We start from the raw sequence: 23,397 nt of genomic DNA on the forward strand, positions 1-23,397 counted from the left end.
TAGGAAGTGACGTAAGGATGGCGGAGGGGCGCGAGGTTTCAAGATGGCGGTGGCTCAATGGCTGACCGGGAGGCAGAGGTGAAGGCCCTTGCGAAGTAAAAGAGGCCGAGAATCGTCCCCGCCCCGCTTCTCGCAGTCCCGGGAGCCCAGCAGAACTGTGAGTGTGCAAGATTGTTCCACTCTGCTCCTTCATCTTTCCCGCCCCTTTCCGGGGCCCGCGCGGTTGCCTGGGACACCAGGCCCCTCTGCCCCGCTTTTCCTCTCCGCGGTTGGGGTTCCTGATCGCGAACTGTGGGATCCTCGAGCCGGGGGCGGCGCAGCGTCCAGCGGTTTAGTAGCTGACTTCAGCCTGGTCGGTTAGCCCCGCCTCCTGTCTGTGCACGTTGACCGGTTGCCTTGGGTTTGCTGTCTGGACATCGAGTCGCGGTCAACCGTCGCTATGGTTTCGGCAGTTGTTGCTGCTGTTGCCTCTTCTGGTGGACCTGGGCTCCGTCCCATTGGAGCCTCTATGGCTGTTTAGGGTTCCCCCAGGGTTTTGTGGCCTGATTTCCCTATTCCCTCTGCTTTTAGACAAAAAAATGATTTGTGCAGACTGAGGCGCCAATGCCTTCTGTAAAAATTCTCTGCAGTTCGTATCTGTTGTGTGTTTCCGTTGTGGGAGAGGAGAGTCAGAACATGAGCGTAAGGGTCATTGAGAGAGGAAGGCAAAAGCGCTACAGGCCATCAAAGATAGGAGAGCTTGTATTTGTACTAATTTTGCTTGTTTCCGCCTTCCTTCTCCCCCACTCCGTTTTTCCTAGAAGGAAACCCTTGACGGGGGTATAAGTTAGTTGCCACTGGAACACCTTTGAAGCATTTAGCAGAAATCAAGGCAATTGAACATTTGCTGAAAGAGGCATTATCTAATAAATTTGCCTGACAGTCTCCATAAAGGGAAGAAGGGAAGGTATAATTGTAAGATCTACTAAAAAATTTACCTCGTCATCTTCCCTTTCCTATTCCTTAAAAGTGTCTACTTTTAAAAGGAAGAAAATTTGTCAATCTTTATTATTGGAAAGAATGTCAAAAGTTAAACCTCGTTCATTTGGAATAACAGGAAGAAATGATATAAGTGTCTTAGGTTAATAAAAATTTTGACTCACCAGATATTTTCCCTTAAACACAATTATTCCTTTCAGTTACCTTAAAAAATACAAATCAAGAGGCAAATAGGTACTAGTTAAGAAAAATATATGTCTTAATGTTGACGTTTTTGGAAGTTCTCATATAGTACGTTCATTTCGAATATTGGCATTTTTATGTTTTAAGCTCCCACTGGAGAGTCAAGAATTAGATCTGAATTAAATCTAAATCTGAATTAAATAGGCTTAAATTAATGAGGTTTTTACTGCCTTAGAGGTGTTGGGAGTACATGCCAAGAAAAACCGTGCAGAGAGGCGAGGGTGAGCTGTTTGTCATTGAGTCCAGATCATTACTCCATTCCCTTTTTATTCCTCTTGCACGCTGCATATGAATAAAGGGAGGATGTAGGAAAAGGACTAGTGGCCTCTCATCATGGTTTTTGTCGTATTGTTGAAGCATTTTCTGATGATTTGTTTCAATTGATGAGTCAAAGTTGTCATCCATAGAAGAAAATTAAATCGATGACTTAGTGATATTCAAAGTAATCTTCAGAACCATTACTTTTATAAATAATAACAAATCTAATTTTTCATGGTCAAGAAGGTTGAGGTCATCTTTCCTGGACACTAAAGTCAAAACTAGGGAAAGAGCAAGGTCTTTATAATCAAAAGAATGTTTCTTTTCAAAGATTGGTAGGAAGAAATTTTGTAAATATAGGAAAAATAAGCTATTTCTTTGTCTTCACAGGTATTTTTTTTTTAATGAACAAGTAAACCATACAGATTGTCAACATGGGACGGAGATCTACGTCATCCACCAAGAGTGGAAAATTTATGAACCCCACAGACCAAGCCCGTAAGTGTCCATTATTGTGGAATGATGAAGAAGAGGAGTGGTAAAAATCACACACTTTAAGGAGTCTGTTTCATTATGTCTTAATTACAGGATCAGCAGTGCTAGGAGGTGTCAGTTGTATAAAGTTATCTAGTGTTCTTGTGGGCACATGATTAAAACTTTAAACATACAAAAAAAATTAGTACCCATATTTCTAATTTGATTGACTTGGCTTAAATCTTTCTTTTTGTATTTGGAATTTTGAACAAATTGTTTTTGCATGCTCTTATTTAGTATTTTATGGAATCTTTTTCCTTCAGATTCATAGTTATTTTTAAGAAACTTAAAAATATCTTGAGACATTTTTAGTTGACGTAATTAGAAGGATGCTATTGGCATCTAGTGGGTAGAGGCCAGGGATGCTGCTAAATATCCTACAGTGTACACAGAGCAGCCTCCCACAATAAAAAATTATCTGTATTAAATTGTAGAAAATGTTAACATTCAAGATTTGACAGTTTTATATTCTCTCTCTCTTTCCCTCTCTAAAGGAAAAGAAGCCCGGAAGAGAGAATTAAAGAAGGTATGATTTCAGAAACATCCTATTAGATATAAGTGTAGTTTGGTACATCCTGTTATTTGGGATTAGTGGATTTCAAAATAACATTTCCCATTATTTGCCAGAAAAGATACTTATGCTTCTTATAACACTATAAAATTTGCTAAGCCAAAATACTATATTTGGAAACTGAACTGAAATAATTTTGCGTATAAACTCATGATAGGTTATTATAACATTGTTTATTTGTTTACCTTTACCAATGAGTTAAAAACTTTTGAAAATAATTTCTTTTTGGCATTTATTATACTGCTTTGTTAAATGCTACTGAATTAGTGAATGGAAATAAATGTAACGCTAAATAGCTTTGTTCATCCATTTTCCTGATTATGTAGCTGTTAAGTTTGTGGCAGAGAACTTCCCCAGGAAAAGAAAGGATTTACTTTTAGTATCATGCCTTAACACTTTGAGAGAACTTAGTTTTTTAGTAGTTTTCAGTTGTGGGTTCTTGTTTCATTATTTAGCATTAAATCCTATAAAACTTTTCTCTAATATATAATTTTAGAATTTAGCTGCAACCTTTGTTAAAAAAACTTAGAGTATTTTTTCAGTAAGTGCTAAAGATCTCACAAGGTTAAAAGAAATACTTGCCTAAGAGAGCACATCTAATAAATAACGTCTATCTTGTTATCTGAAGTTGAAATATTTTTGAGAGCAAAAAATTACATAGGTCTGTGTAAGTGATCAGAAATCAAGGACAAGTTCAACTACAGTTTAAATAAATGTTGGAAGCAAATTGAAATGAAAACGCATGAATGTTCAGCTTCTTGAAATTCTGCTCTTCTTTTATTTTTCTAAGAACAAAAAACAGCGCATGATGGTACGAGCTGCGGTTTTGAAGATGAAGGATCCCAAGCAGATTATCCGGGACATGGAGAAATTGGATGAAATGGGTAAGAATTTATAAAAAGGCTGGATTTTACAGCAGGGATAACAGTCTGATACACAGAGGCAGGCAGGCAGATAATGAGTAAAGCAGCACAGACATAAGAAAAACAGAAAAGCATGATGGCATTTGATGCTTGGATTTAGTTTTAGTGTCAGGAAAACAAAATAAAGTCGTGGGGGGCTGTTGGAAACTGGAGATCTCATCTAGAATAAGGGGGAAGCCATTCTTTGGCTTGAGCTAGTTGTAATTCTAAGGTAATGAAAGCTGGTATGGCCGGCTTATTTTTTGAGAGAACACTGAAATCTGGGTTTTGAAGTCACGTTGGAGTTTTTGGTTTATCTTGTTTTGTTTTTTAATGTTGGCAACTACCATGTAAATCTAAATATTAAGCCACCATGAATATAATTCAGTTTTCCCATTTTTTTCCAATGAGAAGATCCAAAGATAATTGACCATCTAGTAAGGATATAGAAGAAATCAAGTACCTTAAAACCAAATTTTGTAAAATATCGTATTAGGATTTTCTCGTTTTTCACATTTTATAGAATAATTTTATTCGTCTCTTCATATGCATTTACAATATCACTGCTTTGTCATAACTGGAATCACATAAGAAAACTTCATGTTATCTTTCCTTGCATCTAAGTTGCTTGGGAATCATCTCTGTGATGCTGTCCCTGGAAATTTTATCCCAATCCACAAATATGCATTCTCTTAACATCAGGATATGGGATTTTTCATTTTCCTTTTTTTAGTGGAAGATTTCAAACATACAAAAATAAAACTATCCAGTTAACTCTTATGTGCTTTTCAGCTGTCGAATTTTTCCAGGTCTGTCCTCTACTCCCTACCACCTTTTCTTTATTGCATATTGAAGTGATCTTTACAAGTTTTGTTTACAAAAGTACCCAAACAGGTTCAGTAGTTTGCCCAAAAACAGAGAGAGTAAGTGAAAGAGGTACAGTGGATCTCCTCAATGATGCATTAAATGGGATTCGAACAAATCCAGTTCTGTGGGGTTATGGTGTTACAAGCTTTCTGAAATAATGTGGGAGAGCCTGTGTGCTCCCCTAGGCAAGAGTTCTGGGTCAGGCTGCCTGATCCCAAATCTTTCCCAGTTCAGCTGTAACTAACTCCACCTGTTGCCTCTGGTCTAAATATTGGTAGGGAATATTATTATCCCTGGGGTCTCAGGATGTTCCCTATTAAATGACCCAAAATTAATTTATGTGGTTTTAAAGGGGGATAATGGTAGTAACTGAGGCTTATTGAGCTCTTACTTTGCTGTGCACCAATTTTTTTTACATGTTATCGTTTAATCCTCACTGCAACTTTTTTGGGTCAGGTGTATTGTCCCTATTTTACAGGTGAGGAAACGCAGGCACAGAGAGATTACGTGCTTTTCTCAAGGTCATGCTGTTCAGAAGTGGCAAAGCTGGGATTAAAACTCAGGCGTTCAACACTTTTATTAATCGCACTAGGAATAGTGTGGTGTAAGACTGTCCCTTTTTCTGGTTTTGAATAAATCACCGAGGTTAATAGTTAATAGGATTTAGAGAAGAAGATAATTAAACTTGTTACTATTTAAGAAAAAGGAAAAGGAAGAAGGGAACACTGTTTATCAGGGCTTTAATTATAATTTGTAAAACTCAGTACAAGCTAAGCAGGAAAAAGTATACATTGACTCCCATAATTGGGAAATCCTGGAGGGAAGCCGCCCCCGAAAACCTAGATGTCATTATCAAGACTGTTCATCTCTCTGGTCTTCTGTTGTTAGCTTCATTCAGCATACTGCTAATGAACTTCTTCGGATAGGAGGTGGAATTAGTGGTGGTTGGGAAACAAGGCCACAGACAGCTCTAGGTTTATTTCACCTCTGCTTATGAAAGCTTCTCTCTTCCCACATCTACATTTAAAATCTCAGAGAACGATCTGGTTCCAATTTGGATCATGTGCCAATGGATCGCTGAGTCAGTCACTGGCAAGGAGGGATGGAGGGGAGCAGGTATGACTGACCAGGCAGGCCCGGGAGTCCTGTGCTAATACCTCTTGGGGCAAAGGACCCGAAATTAAGCCCCATGTTGAACACATGGGAAGAGAAAAGGGTATATGGCAGCTAGACAATGCCAGTCCATTATAAAAATAATAGTTAAGTGGTGAGCCAGACACCACTGGATATCCTGTGATCTCATTTAATCATCAGAGCTTTGTTGTGAAGTAGGCAACTTCCCTTTTTTCTGGATGAAGAAGCTGAAGATCAGAGAATTTGGGTAAAGGGCCCAAGATCTCAGAATTAAATGACAGAGCCAGTGTATTATGTAAACCCAGCTCTGTCTGGCTGAAGCTTTGCTATATCAGATTGTTAGCATAGAGGAGGGAAATTGATTTTTATTACAATGATGATGAACATCAATTAATTAGGTGACATTTCTTAGGAAAGAAAGTAAAATTAATGGCTATCTTAAAAGTGTAGAATTTTAATAAATATTGCAGTTCTTTTGAACAAAATTGAAAAGAGTACATCTAGGTCTAGATCCTTTTTAAGTTTTAGCATATAAGGAGATTTTTATTAAATGATACATCCTATTGATACCTAAATGAAGTGACCTTTTTGTGTTTAATTCCATACTCTGCTCTTTTCTTTTAGAGTTTAACCCAGTGCAACAGCCACAGTTAAATGAGAAGGTGCTGAAAGACAAGCGTAAAAAGCTACGTGAAACCTTTGAACGTATTCTACGACTCTATGAAAAAGAGAATCCAGATATTTACAAAGAATTGAGAAAGCTAGAAGTAGAATATGAACAGAAAAGGGCTCAACTTAGCCAATATTTTGATGCTGTCAAGGTAATCAGGTTTCTTTTGAGAGAAACTAAAATGTGATATTGAAATTTGCTTTTAAAATTGTTAATGGGACAATTGATCATGTTGAACCTTCTCCTCTTGGCAATTTCTTATCAAATTAAACACACACCTACCCTTGTGAGCCATCAAATCTAATCCTACATATTTATACAAGAGAAATTAATCCATCTGCCAACACAGTAATAGCCAAAAACTGGAAACAGCCCAGGTGTCCATTAATAGGATAATGGATAAACATACCATATAGTGTGTTTATAAAATTGAATACTACTCAGCAATAAAAAGGAATGATCTACTGATATTCAAAACAATATGGGATAAAAAGAACTTGTTGGGCCGGCCCCATGGCTTGGCAGTTGGGTGCGCACGCTCCGCTGCTGGTGGCCCGGGTTCGGATCCCGGGCGCGCACCGACGCACCGCTTTTCCGGCCATGCTGGGGCCGTGTCCCACATACAGCAACTAGAAGGATGTGCAACTATGACATACAGCTATCTACTGGGGCTTTGGGGGAAAAAATAAATAAAAAAAAAAAACTTGTTTAATGGATAAATCGCAAAAACATGCTAAGCTTCTTTCATAGTTATGATTCTATCTGTATGAAATTCTAGAACAGGCAAAACTAATCTATGGGGGAAAAAGTTTGTAACAGTGGTTTCCTTGGGATAGTGTTAGAGATTGACTGGGAAGGAGTATAAGGTATATGTATTTGTTAAATTCATGAATTTATACATTTCATTGTAAATTTTGCCTCAAAATAAAAATGGAAAAAAACTGAATGGTGTAATTTTGATATTATTTTAGTAGGTAGTATGGGTCCCATTTTACAGATAAGAAAAGTAAGATAATTTGCTTAGTCATACAGCTAATATGTGTCAGAAATTCAACAAAGGCAGACTAACTTTAGAGGCCAAGCTCTACCACTGGCTATGTACTTTTCTAAGTTAGTTGATATGTGTTATTTATCATCCAGAGTTTTAAATAGGGTGGCTTTGGTGCTAGATACTTTAATAGTTGGACTTCCTCTAAACAGCAGCTATTTCAAGCCATAACCAATAAGAATTAGTTGATAATAAGGGGAGAAAAACAGCTGGGTTTTGGTTCTTCAAAAGGAGATAAGACTTTTTTCAGTTCATTGACAGTCTTTGGAAATATTCACAAGGCTTTCTGTTCTTGTTTTTTCATAATATTTGTGTTAGATGGAAAGCAAATCCAGGTTGTGAAACAGCTGACATTGAATTTTTAGTGTTGAGTTTGTGGATTACTGTTATACTATTGAAAGATTCTCTGTGTTTCAGAATGCTCAGCATGTGGAAGTGGAGAGTATTCCTTTACCAGATATGCCGCATGCTCCTTCCAACATCTTGATCCAGGACATTCCACTTCCTGGTGCCCAGCCACCCTCCATCCTTAAGAAGACCTCAGCCTATGGGTAAGGAAGCAGTAGCATAACCAAATAGCATTTATTAAAAGCACCTCTTCACTGTCCAGTGCCAAGATTAATGCAGTGGGAAATAAAAGACGATGTGAATGTAAGCAGTGCCTCATTTGATTAAATATGAAATAAATCCCTTGTAAACAAGGGGAAGTATCTCAGACCTGTTAACATGATTACTGTAAAATTTTCTTTACAGACCTCCAACTCGGGCAGTTTCTATACTTCCTCTTCTTGGACATGGGGTTCCACGTTTGCCCCCTGGCAGGAAACCTCCTGGTCCGCCCCCTGGTCCACCTCCTCCTCAGGTCTTGCAAATGTATGGCCGAAAAGTGGGCTTTGCCCTGGATCTTCCCACTCGTAGGCGAGATGACGACATGTTGTATAGTCCTGAACTTGGTAAGGAGTGACTGTTCCTTTTGCTCTTACAACCTTTTCCACTGTCATTTTTTATGTTGTCCTGTTTAATCATGTTCACCACCCTCAGAACTTGGGAAATAAATGAAGATACCGTGTACATACTAACAGATGGATAAATCATAGGATCTACCCAAGTAAAAGCATCATACATAAGGAAGTATGGAAATGTTTATTGTGTTTTAAATTAGGCGTTTCTTAGAAATGTCACTCTCTTACTACCAATTCCTTAAGACTTGTGTACCTGTTTCCCTTTCAGCTTTATTGCCATCAAACTAGAGCATCATTGTTTGCAGTCACTGATGGTGTATGTGTGTGTGCACAAGTTGCTAAGTGGAATTTATTTTCAAATTTGAACCTTTTAAACTATTGCCAAATGAAAATATTGTCACACTGTATGAATAGCTGAGATCATATACAGAAATTTTAAAAACAAATTATTGTGAGTTAAATAGTGAGCATAATTTTCTGTGTTTCAGGGCACCAGGTAGTGGAGGATCCAATAATGTTACTTGTTCCCTACCCTCTCCTCCCTTTTCAGCTCAACGGGGTCATGATGATGATGTTTCTAGCACCAGTGAAGATGACGGCTATCCTGAGGACATGGATCAAGATAAGCACGATGACAGTACTGATGACAGTGACACAGACAGATCAGATGGAGAGAGTGAAGGGGATGAATTTGTGCACCGTGATGATAATGAGAGAGACACCAATGAAGAAAAAAAGTCAGGTATGTGCAGATGAAAGTTCCATGGTATTGATCAGTAAATAGCACAGAAGCTGAAGGTCCTGATTTATTAATGCATCCATGAAAGTAATTGTGAGCTCCTTGAAAGGAGGGATCATAGCTCTGTTCACCTTTATATCTCAAAAATCTCAAAGTTCTTGACACATAATAAGTACTCAGTGGATGTAAAGAAAAAAAAATTCAGCAGTGTATGTAATAAAAATGTCTATGTAATAAAGTCCACTTTTGGGGAAAAAAATAATAGTATTCAACAGCATAAAGATGTACTGTCATGGGTATGTATAGGAAAGAAAGAAAATAACCACATAACTATATTTAAAAAAACATGTTCACACTGTTATTGTCTTTATCTATTTAAATATCTACATTTGAAGCCCTTTAAATTTTGTGTGTCTGTGGTATCTTACCTGAACCAGAAACATAATTATAATTCAGGTACACCTGTGAGTAGAGTCATGATTTAATGGAAACATTATGTCCATAATGTATGTTATGTATTTATTTGATTATTATAAATTCAGTCTGAGTTACATGTACTTTTAAAAGGTAGTTATGACATTCATCAAGAAAATTTTAAGCATGGTAATAGGTACTGAGCAATACAAAATGTATAATCTGTCACACCCCAGTGGTCTTGGAGCTTCTTTTGGAATTGTTTTTGTAGCCTACAACACAGTATTTATATATTAATAATACTACTAATATTAATATTTATAATGATGACAAATTTTTCTCCTGATATTTCTTAAGAATCATGGTTGCAAACCAAAACAAGGGTGGATAGAGAAAGCTGGTAATGAAAAATTACAGCTGATTCTTATGTAGGAGCTAGTACTAGAAAGTAGAAGGCCCTTAGAGCCACAACAGCTCCATTTTTCTCTGGGACTGTGTGCTTTTTGCCTCATTTTCCTCTTTTTCTGCCAACTGGTTTTTCTTATATAAACTCATCAGTGCACACATGCTGAAAATGGCTGTCCTAACTACGATTCAGCCTTCATTTGTTATTTATTGAGTTTTTACTATATGCAAGGCATTAGTTTCTAGACACAAAGGATGCAGAGGAAACAAAACTAAAGCCCTGCCCACGTGGAACTTCTATCCTGTAAATGTTTACCAACTAAGAATGCTCCTAACATTGCACCATTTAGCTTGACATTTAATAGTGCTAGTGGATAGCCTGTATCAGGTTAAGAAGTTCCCTTCTAGTCCTAGTTTGTTAAGAGTTTTTATCATAAATACTTTTTTAGCCTCTGTTGGGATGTTGTTATGGTTTTTCTTTAAGTTGTTTATTGTAATGAATTACATTGGTGACTTCTCTAATGTTAAATCATCTTGCATTTTGGGGACCAACCGTGTTTATGATATATTTTTCTTTTAAAATACTGTTGGATTCAGTTTGCTTCTATTTTATGTTGGCTAAGAGGTTAGTGTTGGTATCAGAGTTATGCTAGCTGCATGAGTTCTGGATAGCATTCCATCTTTTCCTATGCTCTTTTACAGAAAATTTCTGTAACTTACTGTTTGGCTGAATTTTCTTGTAAAATTATTTCAGCCATCTGCCTTTTAGGGAGTAGATCTTTGACTACCATTTCATTTTTGTTATGTTCTGGCCTTACCACTTCTTTGGCCAATTTTGGTAATTTATATTTTTCTAGAAATAATTTTCTAGAAATTATTGAAATAAAATTGATATTTTTATCTGGGTGTTCAGTTTTATTGGCATAAAGATGTTAATAGTGTTCTTTAAGTTTTTTAAATGTATAGCTTTTAAATCACTACAGCATATATTTACCACCAGTTAGCACTTCATTTACTGTCTTTAATTTGGCTGTCTCTTTCTGTGCTTATCTTCTGCCAAGCAATGGGCAGCAGTCATAACTAATACTTTATAGTATTTATTAAATAGTAAGTGCTTACTGAATTTTGATTCCCAGTCCACCACACTCTCTTCCCTCCTCTGGCCCCATAGGTCTGAGTGTACGATTTGCTGATATGCCTGGGAAATCAAGGAAGAAAAAGAAGAATATGAAGGAGCTGACACCTCTTCAAGCCATGATGCTCCGAATGGCGGGTAAGGCAGGGAAGGGATATTTAATCACTTTGTGGTATTTTCTCATGCCAGTTGCTTTACATATGTTTTCCCATTTAATATCCCAGCAACCCTGAAGTAAGTAATAAATCCTTGTTTCACAAAAGTTATGGTATGGAGACATTAAGGTAAGCTGCCCAGAGTTACACAGCTAGTAAGTGGTTGAACTGGCATTTAAATCCAGGTCTGTCTTGTTCTAAAGCCTTGGCTTGTTTCACTGTGCTACACTAGCATAGATGAGTAGAAGACTATTTGATTCTTCCACATCTTAAGTTTTTTATTGAAGAAGACTATTTGGTTGTTAATTTTAAAAAAGCATTCCCTGAGCATGCGTCTTCAGGCATTACTCTTTTATAGGCTATAAAAAGTTAATCACTCCGTCTGCCTGGTTTAAAATTTCTTTCAGGTCAGGAAATCCCTGAGGAGGGACGGGAAGTAGAGGAATTCTCAGAGGATGATGATGAAGATGATTCTGATGATTCTGAAGCAGAAAAGCAATCTCAGAAACAGCATAAAGAGGAATCTCTTTCTGATGGCACATCTGCTGCTTCTTCACAGCAGCAAGCTCCACCACAGTCTGTTCCTCCTTCTCAGATACAAGCACCTCCCATGCCAGGACCACCTCCTCTTGGACCACCACCTGCTCCACCTCTACGGCCACCTGGACCACCTACAGGCCTTCCTCCTGGACCACCTCCAGGTAAGTACTTACATATTGTGAATAAATAATTAAATCTAAACGTGGTTAGAGTGAAGTCATTCCAAAAAATATACATTATTAGTATTGATGTTTTCTTGTTTCCTCCTAATGCAGTTCCCTAAGAGATCAAGGATTCTCGAAGGATGTTATCTTGCAACTTGTTTATTGCTACAGCATTGTTTACAACTCATAGTACTTCTGACAGCCATCTTTTTCTCCAAAGCTGTTCCTTTTTCCGTGTTCTTTAGTTCTGATTCTAGCAGGCAGAAACGAGTATGTAACCGAGAGCTTCTTTGGTACTACTTTTTAATATGACAGGTTGACCCAGTTCTAAATTGGTAGCCAGAGGGACTAGGGCATAGTAAATACTATTGTGTATCCTTCTTTGGTTGGGACTTACTGGATGTCAGTGTAATCTTTATAGTTAGAGACAAAAGTGATCAATGTTAATCAAGTCTTCACCTTAAACGTATAAAAAGTTTTACAATTTGAAACAACATACAGAACTTCTTGGCTATTTATGATTTTATTCATTTATCTTACAGTCAGCCAATTAAGGTTTTTTCAGTTGAGTTCATCCTTTTCCTGTTGGTGCAAAGCAAACATCTATCTTATGTCATTCTCAGTGATCCTTGTCTTTCTCTTAATGAGTTTCAAGAGATCATTAAAGCACTTTGCTTTATATTCCATTTTCAGCTCATATTGGGACCATTTAAGAATTCTTCTCATCTTTGTGTCTGTCCATCCCAGCAGAGCTCTGACAGCGTATCCTTTTTGTCAGTGCTGAGAAATAAAGGGAAATGATCCATAACAAATTCAGTACCCTGTTTCTGGTGCTCAGATATTTGTCGAATGAATTCTGTTTACACACGTTTCAATCTGATTTTGAAGTTATCTGATTTCAGGTTAAAGTGATAAGTCAAACCACATCTGAGTAACTTTTATACCACGATTACTACTTCATATATGTATTTTTGACATTAATTTATCATTTTTCTCATTGCAGGAGCTCCTCCATTCCTGAGACCACCTGGAATGCCAGGACTCCGAGGGCCTTTACCCCGACTTTTACCTCCAGGACCACCACCAGGCCGACCCCCTGGCCCTCCCCCAGGTCCACCTCCAGGTCTGCCTCCTGGCCCTCCTCCTCGGGGACCCCCACCAAGGCTACCTCCCCCTGCACCTCCAGGTGAAGCTTTTGATTTCTGTAACAAAAACTTGTCTCCTGTATATTTCATTTGCTATAAGACATATTTTCACATTTCAATATCCTGAAATCAAGGGGTATCTTAAAATAGTGTTTTTAAATTGATATTGGCCTGGATTGAAGTTGAGTTCTTCCAGAGGATATTTGCATTTGATTCTGCATGTCACCTGAGGGACCTTTCCCAGCCAGAGACTACATTGGATTAAATTCTCCATTTGAGGTTTTGGGGTATTTTTAGGACTACACTTATAATTGTAAAGTCATTCCATACATCTGCATGAGTACCAACTTAAAGTTTAAAATCACAAGGAAGATTTTTTTCCCCTCTCTATCCAGTGTCAAGGTTAGATATGGAAATTTCGTTGTCGTCTTATGTGTGTATTTCTGTTATTTCTGGTTTACTACATTGCCTGTCCCAGTTTAATATGAAGGTCTTTTAAACTTCCCAGCTTGGACTTTTTTTTCCTCTCTCTTAGTGATATACAGAATAATTATGAGTCCATATAAGCAATAGCATCTCAGCTTTGATGAAATTTGGTACTTTATACTCATTCTTAAAAAAGTGGCATTTGAAGAAAATTGAATCCGCAGTTCTTGGTAAATGATGATGGTATGTCTGAACTGTCAATGGGACATGAATTCTTTTCCAGTAATGGTGACATATTGTGATAGTTACATTCTTTCATTCCAGGGTTAAAATTATAGTTCCTGCCTATTGAGTTACTTTTTTAGGGGGAGGAGTGGTGTGGAAATCAGTAAATAATGCGTAGGAATCAAACCCCCAACCTTGGCCCTGATAGCATCTGCACTGTACAGCAAGAATAGAATCTTGGGCTTTCGTATTTGAAATTCAATCATTTTGAAATCCTATTTGGAACCAGTTGGTGTTTCCGATTTTACTTTATATTTTAAAGTAGTACATTATTTAGAGAGGAAGAAAACATTATCACTGTAAGTACAGGATACAGACTGAAGGTGAATACTGTTTTATAATAAAATATTTGTATTTTATTTATTTATTATTAGAATGTATTCCTGGGCCAGCCCTGTGGCATAGTGGTTAAGTGTGCGCACTCCACTTCGGCGGCCCTGGGTTCACAGGTTCAGATCCTGGGCGCGGACTGATGCACCACTTGTGAAGCCATGCTGTGGCAGCGTCCCATATAATGTAGAGGAAGATGGACATGGATGTTAGCCCAGGGCCAGTCTTCCTCAGCAAAAAGAGGAGGATTGGCAGCGGATGTTAGCTCAGGGCTGATCTTCCTCACAAAAAAAAAAAAAGAATGTATTCCTGAGTTTTAAATAGCAAACAGCATGATTTGAGCTTATTTTCTGTAAATTTTTGTGCATTTTAAAAAAATTGTCAACTTATGTTTTTAACATCCCTAATAGTAGTTAAATTTTATTAGTTCTTGTGGTGTTCATCTGCTTGTTTTCTCCTTCATTTAGGTATCCCTCCACCTCGTCCTGGCATGATGCGCCCACCTTTGGTGCCTCCACTAGGACCTGCCCCACCTGGGCTTTTCCCACCAGCTCCCTTGCCGAACCCCGGGGTTTTAAGTGCTCCACCCAACTTGATTCAGCGACCCAAGGCGGATGATACGAGCGCGGCCACTATTGAGAAGAAAGCCACAGCAACCATCAGTGCCAAGCCACAGATCACCAATCCCAAGGCAGAGATTACTCGATTTGTACCCACTGCACTAAGGGTACGTCGGGAGAATAAAGGGGCGACTGCTACTCCCCAAAGAAAGTCAGAGGATGATTCTGCTGTGCCTCTTGCCAAAGCAGCCCCCAAATCTGGTCCATCTGTTCCTGTCTCAGTACAAACTAAGGATGATGTTTATGAAGCTTTCATGAAAGAAATGGAAGGGCTACTCTGACAACTTTTGATGCCAGAACAGGCTTTTGTTCACATCAGTGGTTCATGGAGAAAGAGGCTCTTATTAAACTTAGGTGAAAGAGCTACTTTCACTGTCAGGGTATTTTCTAATTTCAGTGTAAGGAATATCCTAAAGTTTAGCCTTGTTCAGAATTTACTGTATATGAGAGAGGGTATTTCATTCAGAATAGATTGGTTATTGAAGCAGTGCTGCTAACGTCTGGTCCCTTTCATACCACCATTTTCATCCCATTTCTTCCTCTTCTCCAGTTCTTTGGAAACTTGTGATCAGGGGGATCTTTGTTACTTATTTGTTTTGATTCTCTTCTTGTGTGCTGTGGGCACTAGAGTAGAGATTTCTGAAAAACCAGTTTATTTCACCCCATCTTGCCTTTTGTGTTTCAGTTATTTTTAATATTTTCTTGTAAATATTTTGTAATATTGTAGTGAAATGGATCACAACGTCATTTCCTAATACAAAGCAAGATATGTGGGAAGAAAATGTACAATTCTTTGATTAAAATTATTTCCCACTGAGCTAAACTTTGAGTGTTTCATGGAATAAATAAATAAATGTTCTACACCAAGATTCTCTGTGTTACTAATAATGTATAAACATGAGATCTGTTTTATGGTCAGAAAAGAAGCAAGTATTTACAACTTGGGTTTTAAGGAACTCCCATTTCTGGTACAGAGAATCTTTTTGGAAATGTAATTAGCTGTACACCTGAAACTTACACAATAAAAAAAAAGCGAAATAAAATATAGTTAAAACTAAGTTTTAAATTTTAAGAGATAAAGAAGAGAAATAATTACTTTCCTTCAGGATTATCATATTGGCTTTAGAGAAATTGAGAGGTGTTATTTATTGCTAAGAAGATGGTAAGTCTTATCCTCAAAGATTATTTATTTCCCCCAGAGCTTGATGAACTGATACTAATTGAATGGCAAAAGATTCTTTTAAACCATTTCTAAGGTAACGTTTTTTCTTTTTTGAATTTGTCAGTTTCATAAACTTATTTTTACAAGCACATAAAATGAATAAGAATGCTCAACACTGTTAATTTGTATTCATGTCATTTTCTTTACACAGTGCTTTAATAACTAAGTTATCTACCCAGTAATTCTGGGGGATAACTTTCACAGATGTTTTCCTCATTTTATAGGTGAGAATATTGCAGCTAAAGGACTCATGTGATTTATCCAGTGACCCAAAGTGTGTTTCATACACAAAGACACACAACACACACACACACATGAGATAATGTCATTTAGGCGAGGCATATGTATTCTTACTTTCCATTGTATCTTAAATGCCTTTCATGTGACTCCTGTACCATCAATTGGTAAGTGATATCCTAAATAGTACAACAATACAAGAAGGCTTTTATTTTCTTTTTGCTAATTTCTTTGATGGATTTTTAGATTTTTATTCTGAGATCTTTTGTGTATGTGCCTTTGCTCGGAAGTTATTTATTCTTTCAGATTAAAGCAAGTCCTGCCAAAGCACTTTATAGGCCACTTATGTATTTGTTTTGTTTTTGTGTTTTAGTATAATCACTGTAGGTCAGTGGGTGAATTGAATCTTTGATCATTTAGATGCAAGGATGGAACGCAGTTACATCATCGAATTAATCTCAGCATAAACAGAATTACTCCTCAGTATTTAGTCTGCAATATTTTTAATGTTCTTACTGGAAATTTATATTTTTTCTGGGAGAGATTTCTGTTTCATGTTAATTAAGGAAGCTGTTGACAGTTTATCATAAAATCTTTTCCTAATGCTAGTTTTATTTTCTGAAAATTTTTTTAGTAGTAAAATATGACACATTTCATATGTTAGCTGCATCTATAGGAAAGGGGAATCAGCAGTTCTGATTCTAGGTAGGCATTTGTTGTGATCATAATTTATGACATGGTTTCATAAAAATATTTGCTCTGGTTAGGTCACTGCTATGAAATGTAAGCCTGATACAAATCTTCAATCAGTATATGGATAAATATTACCATTTCCTTATCGTTAATTGCCACTTAAAATCATTTTGAGGGGTCACCCGGTGGCGTAGTAGTTAGGTTTGCCCACCCCGCTTCAGTGGCCTGGGGTTCACTGGTTCAGATCCTGGGCGTGGACCTACACACCGATTATCAAACCATGCTGAGGTGGCGTCCCAGATAGAAGAACTAGAAGGACCTAAAACTAGGATATACAACTATGTACTGGGGCTTTGGGGAGAAAAAAAAGATTCTAAAAAAAAAAATATATATATATATATAAAAATCATTTTGAATTTCCTTTTACTCTTTTTCCTGGGCTTTAATGTACTATAAAATGGGAATTAAGGATCACCACAATAATACTCTGCTGTGGTGTGAAATCAGCCTAAGGCCCTAGATGACATCCAAGGTGCTATTTAGTTTCAGTTTTCATTTTGTATATTCTAGTTTGTGCTCTTTATTAAAATATCTCCTTATTTATATATAGCTGGGGGATATTTTTTAGTATTTATTTTTTAGCGCATTCAAGTAATTCTTCAGACCATAGAAGACGCCACAATCACCACCTCACATAGAACTGCGCACTTGTGTTTTGTCCCAAACTCAAACTGGACCAGATCTAGTATCTGAAAATGTTCCTCAGCCAGAATCAGTTTGGAGGACAGATTTTATTGCAAGACTTCTGGAGCTCAAAGCTGTCATTGAGAAGAGCTGTAGGAAGTTTCCACACATCCAGGTTCTGGGTTCAGGCAAGTGTAAATGAGCTGTGGGGTTGGGGGGTGTGGGTTCTCCACATCCCCAGAAATAAGGGCTTTGGGCAAAGGTTGGAGCTGGGACTTCTGTGAGACGAAAGTAACTGTCTCCCTGCTTCAGTTCTCTTGTCTAAGAAGGCGGTTCAGTTTGGCTGTGAAGGAAGGCAGAGAGGTAAGACGGCAGGTGGCTGAGGCCTGGGTGAGCAGAGGGATTTTACTTAATGGGCGTGCTCGTTAATGGGCACCACTTAATGGGCCCCATGACCCACCACTTAATGGGCACCACGACCACGCAGCAGCCAGAGCAAGCAAGAGAGTCAAGAGCCAGGAGAGAGGGAAAGGTTGGTGAATGAGAGGATACTTGGTGGAACGAGGTACCTGAGGGTTTGGGGAGGCGTGAGAGAGTATAAACTTTATTCCAAAGACAGTTACTGCGAGTCTATAGTGAGCCAGGTGCTGGGGATACAGTGGTGAGGGAAATCAGATTAGGCCGATGTGGAAATTTCAGGGGATAAACATCAATGTCTATATCACTTCTGTCTCATACTTTGAATACAGTATTTACTAATGCTAACTTTTTTAAAGAATTTTTTTAACCTGTGCTAATGAGCAATTTGGAAAAACAAATCTGATGGCTATATACACCATGTGCCAGTGAAGACATATTCATCCTAGCTTTATAATTTTTGTTAGCTTTTTAAAAGAGGTTTTATAAAAACGTGGAAATGTTTTCTCTGAAAGTTTAAAAATACTAAATATCAAAGTATTATCTTAATGGTGCTGCCACCAATTAGAGAAAACATTTTGCTTAAAAAGTAAAATCAGAATTTTGCAAAGAAAAGACTATGGATCCTCAAATACCTGTTTTTCCTTGACCTATTATCCTATTCCAAGTATTTCCCCTCATTAAGCATCTGTAGTCTAAAAATAAGCTAAGTGTTTTCTATCACAATTCACCATAATGAATCTCATATTTAGTAAGAATTATACCACATTTGCAGGAGATAACTGATATGTATGAGAATTAACACTTTAAAAATGCTGTGAGATGCAAAAATATATACATATTTTAAGGATTTTTTATAACAATATTTTGTGAGGAAAATTAGAATGCAATAATATTTATATCCACAGAATCTCAAGAAAAATCAAAGTCCAAGGAAGAACACAATTAACTACATTATTCATTATCACTGCACCCAGCAACCTTGACCCCAATAAAATGGAGAATGAGGTATAGAAAGAAGGAAGGTGGCAAAGTTCAGGCAGGGAGAGGGGGAAAAACAGACATTAGTATAGCTCTGAAATCTTGTCTGGTTTTATAAAATACACCACCCACAAATGAAAAGGCCATATTGTTTTTATGAAGGCTTGACTTTTTTCTGAGTTCATAAAGGTTGCCATATTTAGGGACTTATTGCAAAAAATACCCCATACCTTCAAATAATGCCTGTTGGCTTTCTTGAGTGAAGGAGAGAATTAAGATGCAGGCCAAGTATGAAACTGTCTGTTTCTAATCCCGTTCTTATTGCAGAGTAACCCAGACCACAGGAGGAGGGATCTTTAAATCCACATTTGTACTGAGAATTTATTCATAAAATACACGTTCATAAAAAAAAAAGAGTTCACATAAAAAAGTAAAGAATAGCATGAAAATACCACATTTATGGAGAAAAGACTAGTTAGAAATTAGTAGAGCAACAGAAGTTATTTAAATAGATGCTTTGTGGGTTTTTTTTTTTTTTTTTGTATTTTTGTTTCCATCAATAGACTAGAACAGGGATCAGTAAACTTTCTATAAAGGGCCAGATGGTAAATATTTTGGGCTCTGCAAGCTGTACAGTCTCTGTCACAACCACTCAACCGTGCCTTCTTAGGGAGAAGCGTGCACTGAGGCAGGCTGCCTGTCGAACTCCACCTCTCGGAAAGGGCACAGGAGATCAACTCTGGGGAGATGGGCATGCCAGAGAGTCAGCACTGCTGAAGGCTGGTGGCCGACAATGTGCGGTTTCCCCGTTGGGAGGGCCGAGGGAAGGTGGTCCCTGGGGCAAGTCAGGGCCTGGGCATGGAGGGGCTGTGCATTCTGGGCCCGTGGCTGGGGCAGAGCTCCGCCTGAGGTCCTCACGCCCTCACTGCTTACGGACCACGACCACACAGCGGCCAGAGCAAGCAAGAGACGTCCTTTCCTCCTGCAAAGTCCCTCCACTGCCCTCTACTGAGAGGTATAAGCTTAACACGCTTATAATGGAGAAATGCCTAAAGGAATTCTACCTCTTATCTCACAGCCAGTGATCAAGTTTGGATGTGGAGCTGAGAGGCAATAAATTCATAACCGTCCCACGTGAGCACGAAGAAAATTCAGGCTTCTTTACTTCCACTATCATAACGTAGTTATAAAATTATTAGCACAAATTCTTTTGACAAAACCAAATGGAATATTTCTCAAGCTCCTTCTGGCAGGGGGTTAGGCTCTGTCAGCTTATGTGTACTAGCTAACGATAAAACTTTTTTGTTGTCATTTTTGTTCTTAAAAAATCTCAAGAGAACCCCAAGTGACTGGCAGACTCCACGTTAGAGGTTTGTTAAATAGGACAAAGCTAAGAACTAGGAAATGAGCATAAAGTGCTCTGAAAAACTCTGACAGAGACAATGGTACTCACTAAAATATTCCATCAGCTCTTCTAAATCTCCAGCCTTCCTTGCAGTTGAATTAAGCAGGGGCTAGTTCTGGTCAAGGGGCTGAAGCAAAGCAGAGTGCTTGTGAGTTCCCTGTGCTCCTAGCCCCTGCTGCTGGAAGAGACAGGAGGTAGTTTCTTATGGCTGGTGAGTGGTATATATATGAAAAAATGGCAAAAGAACAGGCTGGAATCTATGTTTTATAGACTTCATTTAAGGACTACTCTTGTGGAAGCTTCAGGAACACAGGGATTCCGTCTGTCCTGTTTGCTCTTGCTAGAATACTCTGTATATCAAGGGTTTTGTGAGGAAATAACCTTTGTCATGCCAGGAAAGGTCCAATTACTTTCCTCCCCCTTGGCTGTGGGTGCCTGCTCACCCTATATTTGGATATCTAAGGGATCCAGATCCTCTCTTTACATGTTTCCATGCTTCTCTATGCCCCCAGGAGGCTGAATTGTAGAGATTGCATCAATAGGCTTTCTTGTCTTTTGGCTTTCCTTTGGGCTGGCCAATGAGAAGCAGGATGTGGGAGGGAGGGGGGAAGTGAGGTCATGGGAATTACTCCCCTGCACAGCTGCCTTGAGTTAGCTTCCCTTGACTCCTCCTGCCATGCCAGCCCCCTCCATACAATCTCCTGCCAGGTCTGGGACCACTCCTTCCTTTCACTCCATCAAGCCTAGGGGTGGTAGTGGAGCCCAGCTGTCACTAGTCCTTTCACGTGGCTTTTCTGTATGCTACTCACATCACTGTAAATAGTCCCGTTATTAAATGTCCTCAAATCACCACATTTGAGCATGCCATCTGTTTCCTGACAGGATCCTAGCTGATTTAGTACCTGATTTATTGAATAAATATAAGATTTACTGAATAAATAAATCATATATGAAAGAGGGAAAAGTCATTGAATACAAATAACAAATGAGTTAATAACATAAAACTCTCAGAATAGTGTTTGGCACATGATAAATACAATGTAAGTGCTTGTTAGAATAACTTGTGCTGGGGGCGGCCCAGTGGCGTAGCGGTTAAGTGCTCGTGCTCTGCTGCTGGAGGCCCCGGTTCGGATCCCGGGCGCGCACCGACGCACCACTTGTCAAGCCATGCTGTGGCGGCATCCCACATAAAGTGGAGGAAGATGGGCACGGATGTTAGCCGAGGGCCAGTCTTCCTCAGCAAAAAGAGGAGGATTGGCATGGATGTTAGCTCAGGGCTGATCTTTCTCACCAAAAAAAAAAGAATAACTTGTGCATTTTCAGAATGAGACTGTGGCTGTGATGTAGGGGATTGACTCAAGGGTGAAAGACCAGAGGTGGGAAGACACATTAGGAGACCATGGCAGGCAAAAGAGGAAGCGTACACAGACTAGCACAGGAGCATGGAAGAAAGGTGTTGAAAGATTTATTTCAGAGATAGGAAGCACAAGACTGGATGACCAATTTGACATACAGGATGAGGCAGAAAGAGAAATGAGTCTCTAGCTTAGGGCTTTGGATGCATGGTAGTGTCGTTATTCAGAGAATAAAGGGTGTGATGCTGGTTTATTAAGGGTGATGATGCTGAAGAGGAGGACAAGGATGATAACAGCAGCTAACATTCATAGGACCACACACACCATGCCTGTGCGCCAGGCATCCTTGGAAGTGCTTTATGTGTCTGAATTTATTTAATCCTTACTCCAACCCTGGGAGGTAGCTACTGTCATTTCCTTCGTTTTACAGATGTGTTGATTGAGGCATAGAATGATTAAATAACTTGCCCAGGTTTACACAACTAAAGGGGCAGAAATTCAAACCCATGCAGTAGACTGGGGGAGAGGGGAGCAGAACGAAGGGAAGTGGTCCAATCTGGACCAGGCTGAGGTTGAATCCCTGTGAGATAACATCATGGAAATCTTAAGGAGGCGGGTGAAGCATGAAGCTCAGGAGGCAGGAAGGGGATATACATCACAAACAATGAATGAGAGACAGGAACTCAAAAGAGAGAGACGTGAAGCAGAAACTATAAGGCAGTATATCCTAACAATAGTAGTAATTCATGGAGCTCTTACCACACACTAGTCACTAACAGCTTTATAATATGGGCTACATTATCCTACTTATGCATGAGAGAGCTAAGGCTTAGCAAGCTTATGAATAAAGGCCTAGATTTTTATTGGGTTGAGTGTGTTTTTCTGACATAAGTTCAAATTAGAATAATTTATTGGTTTCTATTTGGATTGGGCAATGAGAAGCAGGATATTGGAAGAAGGAAGGAAAGTGAGTTCTTGGTATTTACCTAATATATAAACTCAAATATATATAAAAAATATACAAGTATATATAAATATGGTTTAAATTTGGAATATAATTTATTATTAGAAAAATACGGATTATCATGTTAAAGAAACTAGAACATTCTTACCCTATATGAAGACACACACAAAAAGATAAATTCAAGATAAAAAGTTCCTTGATGAACATGAAAACAAGGGGCCGTTGCTAGGGAATTTGGATGTTTAAAGTACATAAATGTGGGACTGAACTACTCATAGACAGTAGCTCCCTCTTATGCGTGGTGCTTGGTCACTGCCAACATTTGCCTTGAGATGTCGGTGTCTACTTCCACTGCTGACAAACCCTCTTCCGGGTGTCACGTTATTTCTTTAGCTGATGAGAAAGAGAAAAGCAGCCCATGACAGCTCATAACTGGTCTGGACTATCGGCCAGGCCTTGGCCTTGCTAGGAGTTGGCCTGACACAGCTACACTGTGGTGTTCTGTTGAGCATAAACAATTTCACAGAACACCAACACCAAACAAGGCCTTTCTGTGACCATGAAAAATCAAAACAAAAACAAGACTATTCTGTAATCACATCTGAACACAAAAACATGAGCGTCGTCCAAACCACAAAAATGACCAGACAGCCCCCTATGCTGGCCAATATGCATTAGTATATTCACTAATTCCACCTTTAGCTTCACTTTACTCCTTGCACTTTATTAGATGTATTAAGCTACCGAATCATAAACTTACCTCGACTCCCAACAGCACGCAATCTTGGGCAAAGCCCCCAAACCAGTGAACACAAACCCGAAACCTATAATAAATCTTTTCTAACATCCTCTTAGTGAGACATCCCACTTTTCCCCACTGTGTGTGTTCTCTCTTGCTGCGAAAAGCAATAAAC

At 38.6% G+C, this 23,397-nt stretch overlaps 1 protein-coding gene across 1 annotated transcript; it reads left to right on the forward strand.

The window, feature by feature from the left end:
* The first annotated feature begins 25 nt into the window (after nucleotides 1-25).
* WBP11 (WW domain binding protein 11) lies at nucleotides 26-15,394 on the forward strand. Its single transcript, XM_087442708.1, has 12 exons — nucleotides 26-157; nucleotides 1,870-1,977; nucleotides 2,508-2,539; nucleotides 3,375-3,468; nucleotides 6,112-6,308; nucleotides 7,623-7,756; nucleotides 7,959-8,158; nucleotides 8,718-8,909; nucleotides 10,897-10,998; nucleotides 11,423-11,716; nucleotides 12,723-12,905; nucleotides 14,373-15,394. The coding sequence occupies exons 2-12, from the start codon at nucleotides 1,914-1,916 to the stop codon at nucleotides 14,804-14,806; spliced, it is 1,926 nt and encodes a 641-aa protein (XP_087298834.1). The 5' UTR covers nucleotides 26-157; nucleotides 1,870-1,913; the 3' UTR covers nucleotides 14,807-15,394.
* The last annotated feature ends 8,003 nt before the right edge of the window (nucleotides 15,395-23,397 follow it).

This window comes from Ceratotherium simum, chromosome 17, assembly GCF_057802395.1.
Source record: "Ceratotherium simum simum isolate JZ-2026a chromosome 17, ASM5780239v1, whole genome shotgun sequence".
NCBI classification, from domain to species: Eukaryota; Metazoa; Chordata; class Mammalia; order Perissodactyla; family Rhinocerotidae; genus Ceratotherium; species Ceratotherium simum.

Coding starts and splice junctions, on each gene's coding strand:
- WBP11 (XM_087442708.1), top strand. CDS start 1,914: ATGGGACGGAGATCTACGTCATCCACCAAGAGTGGAAAATTTATGAAC. Junction 1,978..2,507: donor GAACCCCACAGACCAAGCCC/GTAAGTGTCCAT, acceptor CCCTCTCTAAAG/GAAAAGAAGCCCGGAAGAGA. Junction 6,309..7,622: donor AATATTTTGATGCTGTCAAG/GTAATCAGGTTT, acceptor TCTGTGTTTCAG/AATGCTCAGCATGTGGAAGT.